The 21,993-nt window shown below is 43.2% G+C and overlaps 1 protein-coding gene across 1 annotated transcript in view; it reads left to right on the plus strand.

Annotated features, from left to right (window-relative positions):
- Positions 1–3,308: 3,308 nt before the first annotated feature.
- Positions 3,309–21,993, plus strand: part of LOC124741114 (ankyrin-1-like) — a 51,950-nt gene continuing 33,265 nt past the window's right edge. The window contains exons 1-3 of the mRNA XM_047248649.1: positions 3,309–3,356; positions 5,920–6,493; positions 10,446–10,592. Of these exons, the coding sequence (XP_047104605.1) occupies positions 5,931–6,493; positions 10,446–10,592 (710 nt within the window). The 5' untranslated portion in view covers positions 3,309–3,356; positions 5,920–5,930. The remainder of the gene's footprint in view (positions 3,357–5,919; positions 6,494–10,445; positions 10,593–21,993) is intronic.

The raw sequence follows: 21,993 nt of genomic DNA on the forward strand, positions 1-21,993 counted from the left end.
CAATAAGCGGGAGGCCACCCAACGAGTCTCAAGCACACGATCGATTTTCAAAATTTCTTGCTCAAAACCTTTAGCAACAACTGCCAGCTCCCTGCTGTTTTTCGGAGAGCAGCTGAACATATTTCTAACTTTATCGATGAATATTTTAAAGTGATTAATTCCCGCCACTTCTTCTATCGTGTCGTCCACGGCGAGTTCTATACGACGATTCAAACAATGCCAGGTGAATAAGTTTGGAAACATTTCCAACACCTGCTTTGCGAAGCCAGACTTTTTTCCTAACATGATACAAGCTCCATTGCAAGTCAAATCGATTATATGGTCTTTCAAAAAGTCATAGCCTAGACCTAGGGATTCCAACTACTTTAAAAGTTCTTCTAAGATACCAGATGCTGTTTTGTCATGTAGCTCAAAAATTGTCGTGGGGTTTCCCATTCCTTTTAACAAGGTTCTAAGGTATACAATCAAAGTGTTCTTGTTTGAAAGAGTACTGACTTCATCCAAAAGAAGTGAAAATTCGGAGTCACTCTTTATTAATTTATTTATTAGATCTGATGTCATCTGGTCAGAAATATGAAGCACTATATTAGAGCAAGCAACATTTTAATGTGGTATTCGTCCCATATCCAAACCATTTTTAATTTGGAGATCAATTTCTGTCTCAAACTCATAAAACGGTCTGTTTAACTCTACTTGCTTATAAGCTGTGCGAAATACACGCTTCGTAACTACTTGTTGTTCCTGCACCATTGAAGCAACTGGGTTCTGAATGTGACGTTTTTCTGCGTTAGTCTGCATTTTGTTCGCTAAACCGTGAGCCTGAGATGTGCGGTTATCAAATAGTTTTTTCCTAAGAGACGTTAGTCGATCTTTTTTGTTTGTTCCATATGAGCTTACAGTTCCTAAAATCCATTGCTCACCCAGTTTTAACCCTTTCGTTTTTTCAGCACCTGGTGCATATACACTTCTACAAACTAGCTTTTTTAATAATTAACCACGGGTTTTTAGCTTTATAATCTGTACATTGTTCGATAGACCAACAATCTGGCTTTTCATCATCATTACAATTTTCATTACTGTCTATAGATGTTTTGCCCATATCCATATCCACCAACTTAGAGAAATTATCATTTAGCGACGACGACGTAGGAGAAGAACCGTCTGCTTTGCTGTTTGCATCTTCTTCTCCAGCCGCAGTTGAAGACGTGGCTGCCGTTTTCGTTGCTCTCACTAACTTTTTGTCTTTTAGGTTTGAAGAAGCCACTTATTTTTTGTAGAGGTACACGTAACTATTGAACTCTCGTGTCCTCTCACAGTCACAATGTGTGAATAAACACTACGAACAGACCGAAACAATGCTGTCGCTTCTGAGCAGATCAGCAACTGAGCTGCAAGCGACTGACGTACATAGAGTGAGTGAGTAATATTGTTGAATGTGAATTCCGAAGGCAGCTGTTGGACTGTTTGTTGGCTTCTCTGTGAGGCAGCGATGGCTTACAAGGCAAACTGATTCGAACAGAAAAAGCCGTGGTCACGACCCGTCTGAATCCTGGACTACAAAGCTGAATTCACAAACAGACACACAGATAGGCAATTATAACTCGAGAACCACTTATGCGATTCACATGTTTCTTTATTTAACTGACAGATATATTATTTTACTATGTATTAGTATATATTTGGCTACTTTAGCTAGCACAAGAAATAAGCTGTGGGTATAATTGCAAGTGAAGTCGCAAGAAAGTGGGCTGCCGTAGCGCTCTCTTGCAGTACGCTGCTTGAACTATTAGAGGAAAATCATTTGATTTAGTAATGAATTGTAGACCTCAAAAAGAACCACAAAATTCGACGAGAGCATATGTTTGTCTTTCACAGTTGAGTCACAATCACACTTTTTCTGCTTTGTAGGTGCAGAAACAGGCGACTTCAGAAGACAAAAATCATCATTGTCGTTCAATCGTAATCTTTCTATTTAGATACATCTTTTTGAGCTCTACAATCTGGTACTACATAACGTGGTGTAGTTCTTATGGACTACGTAAGGTATTTCAAGAGAGCACGCTGGCGGAAAACATTTTTACTTCATGTAGCTGATGAAATTTAAACGGCTGAACAGACTTTCAGAACTATAGGTAAGAACCGTCCAGATTAAACCAGCTTTCAAATAAAAAAACTGCTTTAAAATTGGAAGTTTAATTTGAGAACTATGTAGGGGCAGACAGACAGACAGATAGACTTACGGGTCAAACATATACACCTCCGTTCTACATTGGGAGTTCAAATTTGCCCCCTGTGGGAGCTTAAAGGTCAAGAGTTCTGTGGAAAAATGGACGTATCGGCTGGAAAGGCTGCCAACTTTTAGTCATGCGTGCTCCATACGCACATTTGATTAGTAGCTATGACATAAATTACGTCACGGAATAAAATGATGTCGTGAAAGCACATTGTACAGACGCTGACATTCAAAAACGGCTTACATTATTTATTTGTCATTGACACACATAACATGAGACGTCGCCTTGCTACAACACCGCTGAGGTTGTAGGCAGTCGTAAATAAAAGGCGCTATGTACCGATCACAACAACAAGATACTCAACGTATCTTGGGTGTACTGTACGTGCGTACACGCACACACACACACACACACACACACACACACACACACACACACACGCAGTACCTCCTGCCCGTCACATCACGTTGGTGTCCTATTGACACGTTCACTTGTAACTTGTAACTTATCGTTACGTTGTGATTTAATACACGCGTACTATTTCAAATCTCCGGTGCTGAACTGTAAAAGGAAAAAAAAAGGTCTCTCGGAGGTGTCGGAACGCGTTCCGGCTGAAATTGAGCCCTGCACCAGTGTGAAGATCCAAAAACACTACGTGTATTATTTGTGGAGAATATGCCTGCTGTGTGGATTTCACTTCCGACTATTCATTCGAGTCAAAGAGAACTGACTTGCAACCATCAGAAGTACAACCGCAGCCGTCCTGCAGACAATGCGAAAATAAACTGTTTGAGTCTGTTCACATACAGACTGTGTGGAAAGTTATCTCTTAGGAATTCCCAAGTTTCAATCGGACAAAGAACCCGTGTCCAAATTTTCGATTTCCCAGGGTCAGGGGCGTCACTTGGCAACAGTAGACCCGACGACTTGGCGCACTTTAGATTAGGGATCGCCTGATACGGGCCATCACCAGCCGTCGGTGACGCGTGCAGCAGCAGACAGGCAGTGACGTCACCCGCCGCCGGCCATATAAGCGGCGGGCTGGCTGTCCGCCCCACACTGCTGCACCAGCGTTCTGCCTGCTGAGCCCACTCCGTGACGTCACTTCTCCCCGAGTCCGAGGTGAGTAGAGGCTGTGTTACACGACTTTTCTCTTCGACAATGTCTTTCTCCTTTAAAAATTGCAAAAAACGGTTTTGCTGCCGCTGGAAGACGTCACAGTCACAAATTGTTGCAAGCATAGAGTTATCAACATGGACAGATGCTTGAAATAAAGCATAAATCGTATACCTTTCAATCGAAAGATGTCCTTCACTTAAGTAGCAGACCCATTTGCAGTGTCTGCCGCGAGCAGGATAAGCTCAGAGGACGTTGCTCTCACTGTTACTCAGAGATCAAATAATTGCTCTCGTGTTATTTACTGTGTTCCGTGCAGATTGCTCAAAGTGCATCGCAGGACAGCTCACGCGACACAACTGTGAAAAAAGCTAACAGATATTCGATAATTCAGTGTCTCAGCTTTGCCTTTGCTAACCTACCAGCGCTTCAAAAGTAGGAGTAATATATGTTGGTCTTGTTACACTGAAGACCCAGAGAAACTGGTACACCCGCCTAATATTGTGTGCCGCCTCCACAAGCACGCAGGAGCGAAGCAACACGGTGAGGCATGGACTCGACTAATGTCTGAGGTAGTGCTGGAGAGAACTGGCACCAAGAATCCTGCAGGGCTGTCGTTAAATCTGTAAGAGTACGAGGAAGTGGAGATCTCTTCCGAACAGCACGTTGCAAGGCATCCCGGATAAGCTCTATAATGTTAATGTCTGGGGAGTTTGGAGACCAGTGGAAGTGTCTAAACTCAGAATAGCGTTCCTGGACCCACTCTGTAGCAATTCTGGACGTGTGGGATTCGCACCGCCTTATTGGAATTGCCAAAGTCAGTCGGAATGCGGAATGGACACGAATGGATGCAGGAGATCAGAGAGGATGGTTACGTACGTGTCATGCCTCGAGAGTCGCATCTAGACGTATAAGGGGTCCCATATCACTCCAGCTGCACTCACCCCGCAACATTACAGACCTTCCGCCAGCTTGAACAGTCCCCTGCTGACACACATGGTATACCGATTGACGAGGTTGTCTTCGTACACATACTCGAGCAACTGCGCGATACAAATTCAAACGACGCTCGTCCGACCAGACAACATGTTTCCAGTCATCAACAGTCCACTGTCGGTGCTGACGGGCTCAAGCGAGGCCTGAGGCTCTGTGTCGTGCAGTCACAAAAGTTTTCCGAAAGCCCGTATGGATGATATTTCACTGAACGTTTCACACGCTGATACTTGTCAATGCCCCAACAATGATATCTGCTGCAATTTGCCGAAGGCTTGCACTTCTGTCACATTCAACGATTCTCTTCGGTCATCGTTCGTCCCGTTCCTGCAGGATCTTTTTCCGGTGCAACGATGTCGGAGATCTGATGTTTTACTGGATTCCTAATATCCGACGTACACTCGTGAAATGGACGTACGGCAATATCCCTACTTCACGGCCACCCCGGAGATGCTGTATTCCATTGCTCGTGCGCCGACTATAACACCACGCTCAAACACACTTAAATGTTCGTAACCTGCCGTTGTAGCATCAGTAACCGATCCAACAACTGCGCCACACACTTGTGTTACATACAAGTTGCCGACCGCAGCGCCGTTTTCTGACTGCGTATCTCTGTATTTCAATACGCAAGTCTATACCAGGTTCTTTGGCGCTTCAGTGTATGATCCTAGATGGAAACATAAACCGTGAAACATAAACCTGTCCGTCTCGTCAGCATTCCTAGTTTGCCCCTTTTAAGGGAATAGTACCTGATTACAGCAGCAGCTACTAACGGGGCATTCTATTGTGTGAAATGTTTGTGAGACGAATTTACATGGAAATCTGTACAGCAGTCAATAAAACATTAAAGTTCCGTGGAATAGGAGAGGCATCTGGGTTTCACGTTTAATCAAAAATGGTTCAAATGGCTCTGAGCACTATGGGACTTAACATCGGAGGTCATCAGTCCAATAGAACCTAGAACCACTTAAACCTAACTAACCTAAGGACATCACACACACCCATGCCGGAGGCAGGATTCGAACCTGCGACCGTAGCACGCGCGCGGTTCCGGATTGAAGCGCCTAGAACCACTCGGTCAAGGTGGCCGGTCAAGTTTAATCGTGCCTAGCCCGAGACATTCACCGAGGAAACTGATTTCTGCATTAGATGTACATTGCTTCTGATCAGGTGTCACGGATCTGAGGAACTTGGGATAAGGAGGAAGAAAATTTTTCCTAGTTAGAGGTGCCACCAACTTGGATTTAAATATAAGTCGTGTAACTTTATGGCTGAAACAAGTTTGTTGCTTTGCTAATTTTTTTGCTGAGACATAAATAAACCATCTTTTGACTGAGAACGATAACATTTTTAGAAGGTGAAAGCAGTCTATCATAGCACCGCGCTGGTAGTTACAAACGTTAGGTGATCGCGAAGCAGTACGGGCCCTTGTCATTTGAAGGAAACTGGTGACGTTGCAATTGATTTAGGGTGGACAACACTTTAACAGCTGCTGTTTCATACAGGTCTGCATGCGCCTCGTACAAGTGTTGAGGGTGCAGTGTGAGGGCTGCTCAGTGGCACTGTGTTTCAGGACCACCCACCATGTCGGCAGTTACGGAGGTTCAGAACACCACAACCGAGGCCCTGGCCGCCCTGCTAGACGGGGGTGACGGCGCCCTGGTGACGCTGGTGGCGGGCGAGACGAGGGTGGCGGCTCACAGGGCCGTGTTGGCGGCCGCGAGCCCAGTGTTCGAAGCGATGTTCGCGCACGACATGCTGGAGGCCAGCTGCGGCCAGGTGAGCATCGACGACGTGGAGGGCCCGGTGCTGAGGCTCCTGGTGGCCTACACGTATACCCTGCAGGCCCCCCAGCTGCCCGACACGGCCGCCCAGCTGCTCTCGGCGGCCGACAAGTACGGCTTGTCGGCCCTGAAGGCTGCCTGCGAGCGGCAGCTGATCTCTCAGTTGGCCGTCGAGACCGCAGCGGCGACGGCCGTCACGGCAGTGAGGCACTCGTGCCCGGACGCCACGAGGGCTGCCGTCGCCTTCATAAAGGACCACCTGCAGGTGATGGCCACGCGGGGCTGGGCGGACGCTGTGCTCGAGTACCCGCAAGAAGTCATTGAAGTCAGCAGTATGCTCGGTGAGCCACCTGCAGAAGCCAGGTAAGCACGATTCCCTTTTTGGCAGCGCTAGTGTGAATTTGACGTCGTCCTTGCTTTGTTCGTCATGGGTTTCTTTGCTGCCTACGTTGCGTAACACCTTAACTTGATCTACTTACTGATCGTCGTTCACGATACTAAGTCTCTCGCTGTTTTCACTTCTTCTGCTTCTTATCAATTTCGCCTTTCTTTGATTTACTCTGATTCCATATTCTGTACTCATTAGACTGTTCATTCCATTCAGCAAACCCTGTAATTCTTCTTCACTGTCGCTGAGGGAATCAGTCATCAGCAAATCTTATATCATTTCACCCTGAATTTTATTAATTCCACTCTACAATCTTTCCATTATTTCCATCATCGCTTCTTCGATGTATAGATTGACCAGTAGGGGCGAAGGATTACATCCCTGTCTGACACCCTTTTTAATCCGAATACTTCATTCTTGGTCTTCCACTCTTATTTTACCTTCTTGCCTCTTGTACATATTGCAAATTACTCGTCTTTTCCTATAGCTTACCCGTATTTTTCTCAGAATTTCTAACATCTTGAACCACTTGATATTGCCGAACGCTTTCTCCAGGACCACAAATCCTATGAACGTCACGGAACTTCAATTTTCTTTTCATTCTCCTGTGTATTATCCTTGTCAGAAACGTGGATGCTTCAGCTGTTAAGCTGATTGTGCGATAATTCTCACGCTTCTCTGCTCTTGCAGTCTCCCAAATCGTGATGATTATATTTCTCTCAAAGTCAGATTGTATGTTGCCAGACTCATACATTCTACACACCAGTGAGAATAGACGTTTTGCCACCTCTCCCAATGATTTTAGAACTTCTGATTGAATGTTGTCTATACCTTTTGCCTTCTTTGATCTTAAATTTTCCAAAGCGCTTTTAAAATCTGATTCTAATCACCAATATTTTCCGTACCGACTCCTGCTTCTTCTTCTGTCACGCCATCAGACAAGTTGCTCCAATCAGAGAGGCCTTCAGTGTACTCTTTCCAACTATCCGATCTCGCCTCTGTATTTAACACTGGAATTCCCATTGTGCTCTTAATGTTACCACGCTTGCTTTTAATTCCGTGGAAGATTGCTTTGACTTTTCTATATGCTGCGTCAGTCGTCCCAAGAATCATTTCTTCTTTGATTTCTTCACATTTTTCGTGCAGCCATTTCACGTTAGCTTCTCTGCACTTCCTATTCATTTCATCCTTAAGTGACATACTTCTCAATTACTGATTTTCCAGAATATTTTTGAACTTCTGTCTTTGATTGATCAACTGAAGGATTTCTTATGTTTCCCATGGTTTCTTCGCAGTTAGCTTCTTTGTACCTACGTTTTTCTTTCCAACTATTGAGCTGTTAATTATCGCAGTATCTGTAGCCTCAGAGAACATAAATCTCATCTCTTCTTTCCTTAGTACTACTCTATTCCACTTCTTTGTACATCGATTGCTCCTGACGAGTCTCGTAAAATTCAGCCTACTCTTCATCATTGCTAAATTGTTATGAGTCTAAATCTACTCCTGGGTATGCTTTACAGTCCAGTATCTGATTTCAAAATCTGACTTTAAACCTCCCATGTTTCGGTCCTTTCTCAAGTATACCCCCTTGTCTCAAGATTCTTGAATAGACTATACCAGCTATTACTAGGATAAATTTACTATTGAACTTAACTAGCCTTACTTCTCTCCTATTCCTATCATCAAGTACATATTCTCGTGTAACCGTTTCTTCTACTCCTTCGCCTACGGTTGCGTTTCAATCCCTCCATGACTATCACATATGTACCGAATTACCTGTTCAATATCCTCATACTTTCTCTCTCTTCACCTTTAACTTGCGACGTCATCATGTATACCTGAACTATGGATGTTGTTGGTTTGCGTTCGATTCTCACGAGAACATCTATACTCATCCGTTCACAGTATCTCACTTTCTGCCCTGCCTTTCTATTGATACTGAATCCTACTCCTGTTATCTGCTGCTGTCGCTACTACCCTATTCTCATACGACCAGAAATCCTTTCCTTTCCTTTCCTTTCCTTTCCTTTCCTTTCCTTTACTTGTCTTTCCTTTACGCGTCACTGACACGCACTACAGCTAGATACGTCCTCAGCATTTCCCTTTTCTTATTTTCTAGCTTCTCAACCACATACAAATTCCTTACTTTCCACATGACGACTCGTAGAATGTTATCCTTTTGTTGATTACTCAACTTTTTTCCCATGGTCACCTCCCCCTTGTGCCTCCTCGCCTGGAGGTTTGAATGGGGGACTAGTCTTGCCAATGGAGAGTCTGTACAGCACAGACTTAATGAGTCACATGCCTCATTGACGGACGTTATGTATCTTTAAGCAGTGGTTTACATTGCCTTTTGTATCCTCACGTTGTTGATCATTGCCAATTCTTCCTCATTTAGGAGCAGTTTCAGACCTCAAGGGAAAGAGAGTGCCGTGAACCTCTGTCGGCCCCTCCGCCCTCTTTGGAAAGGCTGTTGGCTGAAAGAGGGTGACACCTGATGCTGGAAAAGTCTTCAGACACCAATGCTGATGATTCGTATTCAAAATTCAAGTGATGGTGAGGTTCAAACCTAGGACTGCGGACTTTCCTGATTACGAAAAAAGACGCTACCCATGGGTGACTGGCCCCAAAGAGCAGGGTGTGACTCCCTGAGATATCCAGTCAAGCAGGAGCTATGAGCACTGGAGCTACTCATGCACACTGGGGGCAAACAAGAAGAGAATACTCCAGCCAGCACAGTATCATTGTCACACTCAAGGCTGTGCCTTACAATCACATTTCCTTCTCGTCTCTGTTCAGCTATCGCCCTGAATTTTTTCCGTGCATTCCCTTTTACAAAGCAGACAGGAAATCTCTGCCCCCCTGTCGTGTTTGAAGTTCCCCATGGCGTTACCAGAGGTCGTCCACGGAATCCTATGAGGTTTCCTGCTACTGGGATACAGCAGATTATATTCGCTGTCCACCCACAGGTGTACGACATATCTCCCACGTCAGTATTGATGTGACGTTTTCATCCAGCTATCATTTGTTGCCTCTGTCTCTCGGATACATATGCTCCATACAAGTCTATTTTGTTTCCTTTCCAATTTAAAAAAAAAAATCCATATTCAATAGACTACAGGTTACTTCACAAGTTGTAAACATTGTCCATCAGATAAAATTGCATACACTGCGTAACCCATATTTTTTCTTTTAATGGTGGCCTCTACTGCAAACTGCTCAACACGAAAATTGTTGTTTAAGAAACACATCACCACTGCTGTCTTTTCAATGAATCGAATTGTGGAGACATTACATGCATATATACAGTTCTATTTGCTTTACTCAAATGCAGATTTTGAATATACTCTTGATAACTTTTATAGCATAGCTCTTGTAATTCTTGTCCATCTTCTTCATTCCCTTGGGCTTCACATCAAACAGCGCCTGCATATCCATGACCATATTGTTTCAACAGTAAGTTGATACCCCAACTTATCAGTTTGTTTCTCTATCGCTGGATCTCTGTCTCTCTGTCTCTCTCTCTCTCTCTCTCTCTTCCTCCAGTGATATAATTCAGCATCCATATATCAGTTTTCAAATTACCTCACAACCAAAAGTAGCAGCCAGTTGACTGTAACTGCTTCTAAATTCTGTCTGATAGTTGTTCTGTGAGGGCAGCAAAATTGTTGGCCCTGATGTTTGGGATTTGGTTTGTGCTTCATTGTGAACAATTTGTTGTTTTGCATCTTACGCTACGCCAATGGGGAATGTAGCAGAAGTAGTGCAGAAAAAGACCAGTTAATTGGTGGCACAGTCAGGTTAAGTGAGGGGCTGGTGTTGTTGGCACTGAGTGTTCTGTTGCCCCGGTGGACAGTCCCTCAGCTGTACCGCCTGCAGTGAGCCCCTGTGTGAACACGCCCACCCACACAGTGTTTCTCTGTGCAGCTCGCCGACCGCCACAGGGGGCGGGTCCACCCCCAACTCGGACCGTCAACCCCACAGCGGCCACAGCCGGACTCCTGCTGCAGCTGCGCCTCCCACGTCTGCCCGACACACCCCTCCACCTGATGATGCAGCCGTCTCTCGCTTCCGGTGAGTTGTGTTGCCACACGTGCCCAAGTCTTACCCTCAGAGTACTGCTTATTTTGGCATTAACCAGCCAATACAGTAAATAAAATAAAATACAGATTCCTTCAGTTTTTGGATAGAGGTTACAGTTGCCATTAAACATTACTCCTTTCTCACTTTTTTGGCTATGATATTTTGAAGATTGAGCACATATGCAGAAGGTTTCTCGTTCTCTGTATTTGCCGTGAGAATTATGTTCAGTTCAGAGTCACTCAACTGTAGTTACGTATTGTTCGTATTGTTCAGGAAAAATAACCTTGTTTCACAAAGCACCTAGCATCTAGAGCACATTGGTCTATCGATTATTCAAAAGAGTTTGAAGCTCATCCCTGTTGCTTTCTGAACATCTTTGATCATATTCTAAGTTGATTTCTGAATGAATCGTAAGTTGATTTTTGAATGCGTGCATAGTGTACGTGATGTACCTGCCAGGGGAATCCTCGTCGCATCTGGAAATAAACTTTCCTGCAGACAAAAGGGGACGGGGCTACACGAGCTGAGTGGAATAAAGCCGCACGGGTGAATGTAGTATGTGTATGTGACTGACTGGTATGCAGATGATGAGCGAATAGCTACGTCCATAGATTCAGACTACCAGAGTGGAAATGAATGACTAACAGGAATAACAGATACGAAATATTAACGTATTATCCAGATACGAAATATTAACGTATTATCTTGTCGCTGTATCAAAGAAAATGAAAGTTTGACAGAAAGTTTTTGACCAGGTCGCTACACTAGAGAGGGCAAGTTGTACATTTCCTGGTTAGCAGCCGCTTAAGTTCCATTCTGGGAGTAGCGCGGAAAACGCGTTGTACGAACACGTAATAACGCCTAACCGGAGAATAATCGCTGGATAATTACTAAACCGGTGATTCTGGCAGAGTTAGTAGAGTTAACTGGAGAATGAGCTTTTCCAATGATACGAATAGTTACAGAATTAGGGATGAGAAGCTTTTGTTAGAACGAGGAAGGAGAAGAAACGGGGCGGTTCCAAATTTATACAAAAATTTCGTACTACTACTTTTCTACTTTTCGATCTCATGCTTAAGAAACTGGAGCTTACGAATGAAACATGAAACTATTTCCTGACATAAAGCCTTTCGCTTGTAGTAGGCCAAACAGGCATTTCATATTATTACTTGGCAGAGTTATATTCTGCCGTATTATAAAAATGACCATGATTACCAAAACAATCTCGCTTGTTTGGTGTGTGTTACAGTTGCTGCAATATTAGAAAGGCCTATTTTCTTTCGTCCTGCAAACAGTGACTATAGACGTAATGAGATCGAGAAACCACACCAGTCTTTGGTACTATTTGTATTAAAAGCTTTTTGAGTATTAGACAACACTTCGATTTTTCTTGTAGCAAAACATTTGACGAATTTTGATGAGGTAACAGATTCTTTCGCAGAAAGGAAAGCACGGCGTGTAAAGCTGGAGCAAGATTAGTGAGAAATGAACGCAAGGATTGAAGAAATATGTACTGTCTTGCTTGTCTCTTGTCTTATCTGGTTTTGTCTATCCTATATTTCATTTTATGTCACACAGAACAGAAAGTTATTAGCAATTAGGCAATAAAGAATCCAAATTTTCTGAAGAGTTCTTCTTCTTCCGGTTACAAATAATTCCATCCAGTATTAATTGTGACGTTATTTCCTTTAAAATCAAAGGACATTTTAATTTTCGCTGTCCTGAATGTACTTCGATGGCATCCGTTACAAAATACACATTTGAGTCCCACAGTGCGAAGTGCAGTGATGTGCAGTGTGAAGAGGCGTGGCACTGCACTTCAGCACACTTACGACCAAATAACGCGTCTTAAATTTCTTCGTTCGAAGTTATATGTTTTATGCATAGGACTCTTCAGGAAGAAGTGCTCTACAAAATGAACATTTTTTGAAAAGTTTTTTTTGACGCCCTATCTCAAGCGCTCGAGGGACGGGGGGGGGCTGATCTGTGTTCACATTTAGTGACTTTGCTGTTTCCTCTTTGTTCACTGCTGTCATGTCAAATGAAAGAGAGTGGTTTCTGTGGCTGGGAGATATCAAGTGAATTAAAATACGTACACACAATTATGGAAGATTAAAATATGTCATTAGTTCCAGATTTTAATACAATTTCCACCTCTCTGACAGTCAAGCATTAATTATCTTGCAGAACAATGAAGTTACTTTTGTCGCTTTGCTGAAGTAATTCGGCTTTTATTGATCTTTTCCGCTGAGGCAGCCAGTTTGTTTGAAACAAAGTGTTCAATTCCACACTATTGGCTAGTTTCAACTGTTCGCTGCATTTCAAGGGCACGTTTTCATCTTCTACAGGGTGTATACGACCCGGGACAACCGAGAGATCTGGGAAAAACCCGGGAACTTTTTCATCCGGGAGAAAACCAGGAAAAAACCGGGAATTTTTTAGAATTCTGGGAATTTTTCATTGTTTTAGTTTTCAGTAAAATTTCTGTAATTTTGACTGGCAAGAACCGTTACTCTAACAAATGATATTACTGTATCCCGCAACTGCAGAATAATACTGCAACAATGAAACTTAACGAGAGAAAAAAAACCAAAATAACTTAAAATGCAAAAGAAATGCGCGACATACGACGACGACACAGAGTCCTCATGCAAGTGTCTGCCAACAGCAAAACGTGTCAAAGGCTTTGGGAAGGCTGTGCAATACTTCGTAACAACAAATTCCCTCCGATGACCGTGAAGTCACAACTGTTTACATTACATTCGTGTTAGCAGTTACGAGCGAGCTCATGCGCATGCGCAGTTGAGTCGCGTTTGAGAAGCAGATTCTCCCGCTTCTGGCTACAGGAATGTGGCTCTCCGCTGTGCAAGCAGTCGCAGCAAGCAGCTAGATGGTACCGGGAAAAAGGGGGCGCCAAATTCATATTCTCAAGGAAAAAAACTTGTTTCACAAAGCGCCTAGCATCCAGCGCACGTTGATCTATCGATCATTTATATGATTTTGAAACGCATCCTTGTTGGTTTCTGAAAACATTTTAAGTTCATTTCTGAATGAATCGTAAGTTGATTTTTGAATGCGTGCGTAGTGTACGTGATGTCTCTGTCAGGAGAATCCTAATCGCATCTAGAAAATAAACTTTCTGCAGACAAAAGGGGATGGGGCCGTACGAGCTGAGCGGAGTAAAGCCGAACGGATGAATGCCAGTCGCTGTCTGATTATGTGGTTGATTGGGTTTTCGAATGTTCAGCTTTCTTATAATTCGTAGCGAAATCCATACATTCAGCCTACCAGAACGGAAATAAACGACTGCAGGAATAACAAGTGGGTAAGATTACGTATTATCTTCTCGTTGTATCCAAGAAAATGAAATTTTGACAGAAACTTTATGGCCAGATTGCTACACTAGTAAGGTCCAGTTGTACAGTCCCCGGCTAGCAGCCGCTTAAGTTCTGATTCGGAAGTAACGCAGAAAACGTTTTGTACGAATTTGTAACAACGCCTAATGGCAGAACAATCGCGGGGTAACTAAACCGGTGTTTCTGGCAGGGTTACTGAAGTTAATCGGCGAACAAATTTTGACGGTAGCAGGAATGTCTACAGAATTGGTGATGATAAGATTGTTAGAACGAGGAAGCAGAATAAACGGGGACATCACACAAATTATGGAAGGACGAGACTATTCCAAATTTATATAAGAATTTCGTAATACTACTTTCCGATCTCATGCTTGAGAAACTGGTGCGCATGAATAAAATGTGAAACTATTTCCTAACATAAAGCTTTTTGCTTGTTGTAGGCCTAATAGGCATTTGATATTGGTACTTAGTGAATTATATTCTATCGTGTTTTAAAAATGACCATTTGTGTCAAAACAGTCTCGCTAACTTGGTGTGTGTGTTACAAAATTTGCTACAATATGAGAAAGGCCTGTTTTGTTTTATTTAGCATCCAGCGACAAAATAGACGTGATCAGATCCAGAAAACACCAATCTTGGGTATAATTTGTATTAACAGCTTTTTCAGTATTAGATAACGAAATTTCGATTTTTCATGCAGCAAAAAGTTTGGCGAACTTTGGTGAGGTAATAGATTCTTGTGCAGAAAGCAAAAGCACGCCATTTAAAGCTGTAGCAAGATTAGAGAGAAAAAATGCTAGGAGGTAAGTATTGAAATGTGTACTTTCTTGCTTGTCTCTTGTCTATATTGGTTTTATGCATCCTATATTTTACTTTTGCCACACAAAACAGGAAGTTATTAGCTATTAGGCAATAAAGAGTCCAAATTTTCTGAAGAGTTCTTGTTCTCCCAATTACAAATATTCCCATCCGCTATTAATGGCTCGTTTTTTAAAAAATAAAGAGGGGCAGGCTGTCAGACTGGCTGACTGGGAGCAGGAGAGGCACCACAGGACATTTCTATTTCCACAGTCCTGAATATAGTTTAATGTCATCGCTTACAAAATATACCCGTTTCAATTCCACAGAGTGAAATACAGTGACGTGCGATAGGAGAATGCTGTACGAAGAGCCGTGGCACTGCGCTTCGGCACACTTCAGACCATATAACATGTCTTATATTTTCTCGAACACGTATGTTTTTGTTTCAAATTTTTCAGAATGATGTGTTTTACAAGATGCCCTAGGGTACTTTTGAAAATTCGATTTTTTTGGTGTTGACCGGTTCGCAAATATCGTAGATGCGAGGCTGATGCGCAGAGAAGTCTGAACTACAGTGGGCAGTCACCACGTGGCCCGTGTTGACGTTCAGTGGTTTTCCTGTTTCTCCTTCGTTTACTCTCGCGTCACATGAAAGCAAAACGGATATCTTTGGCCGGGAGGTATCAAGTGAATTAAAATACATTCACATAATTACTGAAGGCTGATATACATTATTAGTTTCAGATTTTATTTTGTTTCCACGTTTCTGACATCAAGCACCAATCGCCTTGCAGAACAATGAAGTTATTTTTGTCTGTTTGCTAAAGAAATTTGGCCTTTATTAACCTTTTCTGCAGAGGCATCCAATGTATTTGAAACGAAATTTTTAATTCCACAGTAGTGGCTAGTTTCAACTGGTCGCTGCATTTCAAGTGCAAGTTTTCATCTTCTAGCACGTATGGCATTATTCCATAATAATGAACCAAACATGAGATAATGCAGCACTGGTACTCCAAGAAAATTTACATGTGAATCTGGACATACGAATGTGCGCTTTAAGTAGCAGTTTAAATGTGCACATTTTAGTATGGTTCACGAAGTTCTGATCTCTTGGAGTACCCTGGGACGTCTTAGTGCTTTTACAACGTAATGTAAGATCTTTCAATGTTTTACACGTACGTACATACGGGCTTCCTACGTCATGTTAGCTGCGCAAGCTCGGGGCGCCTCTTACCTGGCGCTCTCCGGCAGCTGCTGGAACGAACCTGTTTCCAGCAGGTCGTGGAAAAATATTGCGAATGTTGGTTTGAAAAGCGTTAATTTCAAAGTAAATATCTTTTAACGTAAGTTGGACTATGCGCGAGGATGTACCATGAAATTCTTAAATCACAGAGTGTTTGACTCCATTTAAAAATCAACTCTTTGATGACAAGCCATGTAGAAGAATTTCGAACCCTGGAGATCAGACATTTATGTCATTAAATATTTTACTGCCACATTTGTGTGATGTCTCTTAAAGTGTAACACGCGCAAAAAATCAACATTATATCGAAATATTAGCTTCTCTTGCAGCTTATTAACCTTTGTGACCAATATTATATGTGGAAGCTTTGCTTTTCATGTAGCAACACTATGTATATTAATGTAAGCAATTAACTCGTGTGTTACCGCTGCTTAGCAGGGATGTTGCTATTGGCTGACTACATCACGCGCCCTATGCTCTGAGTACTCGCTGTCAAGACCTGGCGAGATCACGTGACATGAGCTGTGACTGGCTTACAAAAGCGCATCGCAATCTCGATTTCAGTGATTCGTAAAGTAAAATGCGGTGTTTGGTGGAATTCCAGTGTGTGCTGTCGTAATAGCAAAATACGCAACGTACATGTTGCTGACATCAAAGATATTTCCCAAACGTGTCTTTTTCCCTGAGTTTCGTTTTCTAAAGTGCCGGGAAATCCAAGCCCATGTCCAAAACCATAACCATTCAAAGGATTGATAAGTTTTGCACTTCCGAGGGAAAATATACTGTCACTTAAGACGGAAAAAGTGTTTTCACGCGGGAGAAAGTGTATTTTTAAGCGGGAAATCCGGGAAAAATCCGGGAATTTTTTTCCTTGTCCACGTATACATCCAGTATTAATCAAATTTGATACGTATGAAGTATCGCCTCCGTTGTGTGACTGGATTCTTGATTTCCTCGCAGAGATGTCACAGTTCATTCTGATAGACGGCAAATCATCGAGTAGAATAGAAGTCATGTACGGCGTTCCGCAAGGTAGTGTCGTAGGCTCTCTGCTGTTCCTGATTTACATAAATGATCTAGGTGATAATCTGAGCTGCCCCCTTAGATTGTTTGCAGATGACGCTGTAATTTACCGTCTAGTAAAATCATCAGACGATCAATTCCAATTACAAAATAATCTAGAGAGAATTTCTTTATGATGCGGGAAGTGGCAGTTGGCACCAAACAAAGAAAAGTGCGAGGTCATCGACGTGGGTACTAAGAGGAATCCGCTAAATTTTGGGTATACGATAAATCGCACAAATTTAAGGGCTGTCAATTCGACTAACTACCTAGGAATTACAATTACGAGCAACTTAAATTGGAATGACCACATAGATAATGTTGTGGGAAAGGCGAAACAGACTGCGCTTTGTTGGCAGAAACTTAGAAGGTGCGACAAACCTACCAAAGAGAGCCTACATTACACTTGTACGTCCTCTGCTGGAATATTGCTGCACGGTGTGGGATCCTTACCAGGTACGATTGGCGGAGGACAGCTAAAAAGTGCAAAGAAGGGCAGTTCGTTTCGCGTTATCGCGCAATATGGGTGAGAGTGTCACTGATATGATGCGCGAGTTGGTGTGGCAGTCGCTGTAACAAAGGCTGTCCTCTTTGCGGCGAGATCTGTTTACGAAATTTCAGTTGCCAGCTTTCTCTTCCGATGGAAAATATTTTGTTGACATCCACCTATGTAGGGCGAAATGATCAACATAATAAAATAAGAGAAATCAGAGCTCCAATGGAAAGATTGAGGTGTTCCTTTTTCCTACGCGCCATTTGAGAGTGGAATGGTAGAGAAATGGTATGAAACAGGTTCATCGAACCCTCTGCCAGGCACTTCAGTGTGAATTGCAGAGTAAACACGTAGATGTAGATGTTGATTCCCTCCTGTATAGAGATTCAAGTACTTTCTGCTTTGATTGACCAAGATAATCAGCTGCAGATTTGATCGACTTTGGAATCCACTGAGCATTTAAAACCCTCCTGCACCTCAGGCAGGCAACAGAAGCGCACCCATTTCGACTGGCAGTCATGGAAGACACAGAGAATTAGTGTTGAAATTATATCAGGGGCAGGCAACAAACAGAAATTTTTCAATTTTCGTGCATACAAATCATGCGGGTAATAACGCGTAATTTAGCACAGGAAGTACATACCTACAAGTAAAAAAATTTTAAAAACGCTACATATAAGATGACACACACCTACATGTGCTACATGCACACTGAAAACATCGACAGTGTCGAATTGTATACTTAGTGTCCAGGATAATAGTATTAATAATGCAGCACATGCTGATATCAAAATCCGTATGCTCCGTAGAGAATGTGAAACAAAGCAGAAAAAAATAGAACGCCAAGATGACATGCAAGACTTGGAAAGGTAAGAAGTGGGGAAATGTTTGGGATGCAAACACGCCGGCCGCGGTGGCCGTGCGGTTCTAGGCGCTACAGTCTGGAGCCGAGCGACTGCTACGGTCGCAGGTTCGAATCCTGCCTCGGGCATGGATGTGTGTGATGTCCTTAGGTTAGTTAGGTATACTTAGTTGTAAGTTCTAGGTGACTGATGACCTCAGAAGTTAAGTCCCATAGTGCTCACAGCCATTTTGTGATGCAGCGTCAAGGGTAACAGCAGCCATGTCTCCGAGCTGGTAGTCCGTGCTGCTGGAAACGTCGTCGAACTGTTCGTGCAGATGGTCGTTGTCTTGCAAGCGTCCCCATCTGTTGACGCAGGGATCGAGACGTGGCTGCACGATCCCTTACAGCCATGCGGATAAGATGGCTGTCACCTCGACTGCTAGTGATACGAGGCCGTTGGGATCCAGCACGGCGTTCCGTATTACCCTCCCGAACCCACCGATTTCATATTCTGCTAACAGTCAGTGGATCTCGACCAACGCGAGCAGCAATGTCGCGATACGATAAACCGCAATCGCGATAGGCTGCAATCCGACCTTTATCAAAGTTGAAAACGTGATGGTACGAATTTCTCCTCCTTACACGAGGCATCACAACAACGTTTCACCAGCCAACGCCAGTCTACTGCTGTTTGTGTATGAGGAATCGGTTGGAAACTTTCCTCATGTCAGCACGTTGTAGGCGTCTCCACCGGCGCCAACCTTGTGTGAATGCTCTGAAAAGCTAATCATTTGCATGTCACAGCATCTTCTTCCTGTCGGTTAAATGTCGCGTCTGTAGCACTTCATCTTCGTGGTTTAGCAATTTTAATGGCCAGTGGTGTATTATTCAGACAACATTCTGCATCACTAGAAATACGTCTTCTCGCCACGGCAACTAAAGACAGTCTCTCTAATTTAGATTTTTTTCACAGTTTTCGGAAAATATTGAAGTTGCTTTTTTGAATTTGTACTGAGGCATAATTTTACTTTCACTGTGTAAAGGAGTGTTGTCGCTTTTTGAACTTTCATCAGGTCCAGTGTGTAATTTTGATTATGTGAGGCAGGTATATGTGACACCCATTGCCCCGGGGGGAGGGGCGGTTTGAATGGAATAAGACGATTTCAAATGTGAAGAAACAGGACAACTGTTGCGTTACACAATTTTTATCGGAACTAGACGTTGAAAATGAACAAAAATCTAAACGACAAAACTGGTCGCTGCAGTGGACTGAGGGAACTGCTGGCGTAATCGGCGCCCAGAGCTACCAACAGAAACGGCAAACTTTCAGATTCACGACCCAGTTCTGGCGCTACAGCTGCAGGGTCGCTGGCATTTGCTGAAACGAAAAAGCAGGGAAGTCGACGTGAAGTGTTGCGGACAAATCCGATACGTGACGATACCGAACGATGGGCCCACGAGACACCTTTCAGTGTGCACCTACATGCAGTTACCGCAGCTTGCACGGTGGTTGTCGGGAGGCGTGAACATCCGTCGTTTTCCTTTCAGTTCTTGCTCTGAGGGGGATAGCTTGTTGATGTACAGAGTATCCAATAATAAATCAATACTCCAACGAACAGCTCTAAAACCGGGAGTGTACTTACAACGTGCAGCCCATATTTTTATAGGCAGGCACGTTGATGATTTTGGGCTGATATATGAATCCCATTTCTCGATACATGGGGAGCAGATAACGGCATTTTATTTTATGTCGATACATCGGATACTGCACATTTTAAAAATATCAGGTCATAGACAAGCTCTATAATTCCGCAATCGACGTCTGTTAGAACCCGTCGTGCGGCCATCAAGACGTCGGAAAGCCTTTCCCAGGAGCCACCTCAGTGGAGGTGACAGCGGCGCCAACGCGCCGCCCTTTTATACCTTGCATACGCGATACTGCTGCCATCTGTATGTGTAGATATCGCTATCCCATGACCTTCTGTCAGCTCAGCCTCTCTCTGCCTGGAAGCACCCGGGTGGTTCTACAGCGCAAAAGACCTGCTGTCAGCTAGAAATCAGAAACTACTCGAAATTGTACGTAGACGGAATAGATTTTAAATAAGCTAAACATTTATTCAAAACAACTGATGCCTTGTCATCCACAAACTAAATACTTTCCTTAGTGAAGTGTGGTTTCACATTTTAATGAACAATATGATCAAATAGCACACCATCGACTGCTAGACACATTTGGAATCGCTGTTTGAGCGAGAGAGATGTACTGGACAAGCTACATTGAATGATACGTTGTCGTGTGGTCTGGCGCGTATCATCTGACATAAGTGCGTTCATGACAGACTCTATCTTTCAGTGCTCCCCGTAGAAAGAAATCCATTTGTGTCATATCAGGGTACCTGGCTGGCCTTTGTACTGCAGCATTCCGTCCCATACAACGGCCAGGAAACTTTCCATTCATTGGTCGCTTTGGAGCAGGCGAAGAGTCTGGGCAGTGGTCGTGTTCGATCCACATACACTGTCGGTTGTGCACGGAACTACCTCCAGAAGAATAGGCTCGATGTTAGTAAGAATATGTGCATACGTATTTCCATTTAATCACCCCGTGGAAGAAGTAAGGTCCCACAGTATAATTTCGTATCGTGCGAAATCATACATTGGTAATTCAATACCGTTAGTATTCTACCTGATGAAGCGAGCGCACATTTTCAGAATCGTTTGCCATGCACTGCAGCGCAGAAAGACAAAATTTTGAGCCACGTTCAAAATCACGTCCTCAGGAGTTCCCAGTGGAGTGTCAGATGGTAAGGGTGGCATCAATGTAAATGCGGGGTGCGAGAGACACTCGTCTGCCTGACCCCTCATTCAATGAACACAGGATATCTTAAAGAATACCCGCTCTGCATTTAAATTCCTTCGTCAGTTTCTGAAGGGTTGCCCTGCAAGGCAAAGGAATTTCTCGCTTTCGCAAATAAGTGTATGCTTTAGGTGACAGAGCTCTTAAAGTTAATGGATGGGCAATGTCCTCCGAATTCCACTTTGCCCTTTTATTTTCATTTAATAGACATCTTATTTGTGCCGGTGTAAAACACTTTGACAATACACTATTTACACTTTTGTGCAATACGACTTTTGCTTTCACGTCAGATGACTTTTCTGCCCGCTTCGATGAAAGAACACGTCGGAGATCTTTCGTTTTACTTCGTAAGGCTGCATCACATTTTTTAGTGCCGCTTCTTTCTGTGCATTCAGTTTTTTTAAAAAGTTCAATCTCGGCCCTCAGTTCCTTAATTTCCAAATCCTTATTCACTACTTCAGTGCGTTCATGAACGCAGTCTGTACATGCGGTTCGGTCGACTTTCTTTCTTTCGGTGGCACAGTTTCTAAAGCTGTCAGAGATAGCTTTTGCAAACATGCGGATTACCGCATTTGTATTAAAATTTGCTATGAAAACGGATTAAAATGCATCGTGGTTTTAGAAATATTATATACTGCTTTTGGTGAGTATACTACGAGTGAAATAGGTGTTTACGACTGGTATAAACCTTTAGAAGAAGATGAGGATGACGAGAAGTTCATAATAGAAGACGAACTGA

The sequence above is a fragment of the Schistocerca piceifrons genome, unplaced genomic scaffold (genome assembly GCF_021461385.2).
Source record: "Schistocerca piceifrons isolate TAMUIC-IGC-003096 unplaced genomic scaffold, iqSchPice1.1 HiC_scaffold_1870, whole genome shotgun sequence".
NCBI lineage: Eukaryota > Metazoa > Arthropoda > Insecta > Orthoptera > Acrididae > Schistocerca > Schistocerca piceifrons.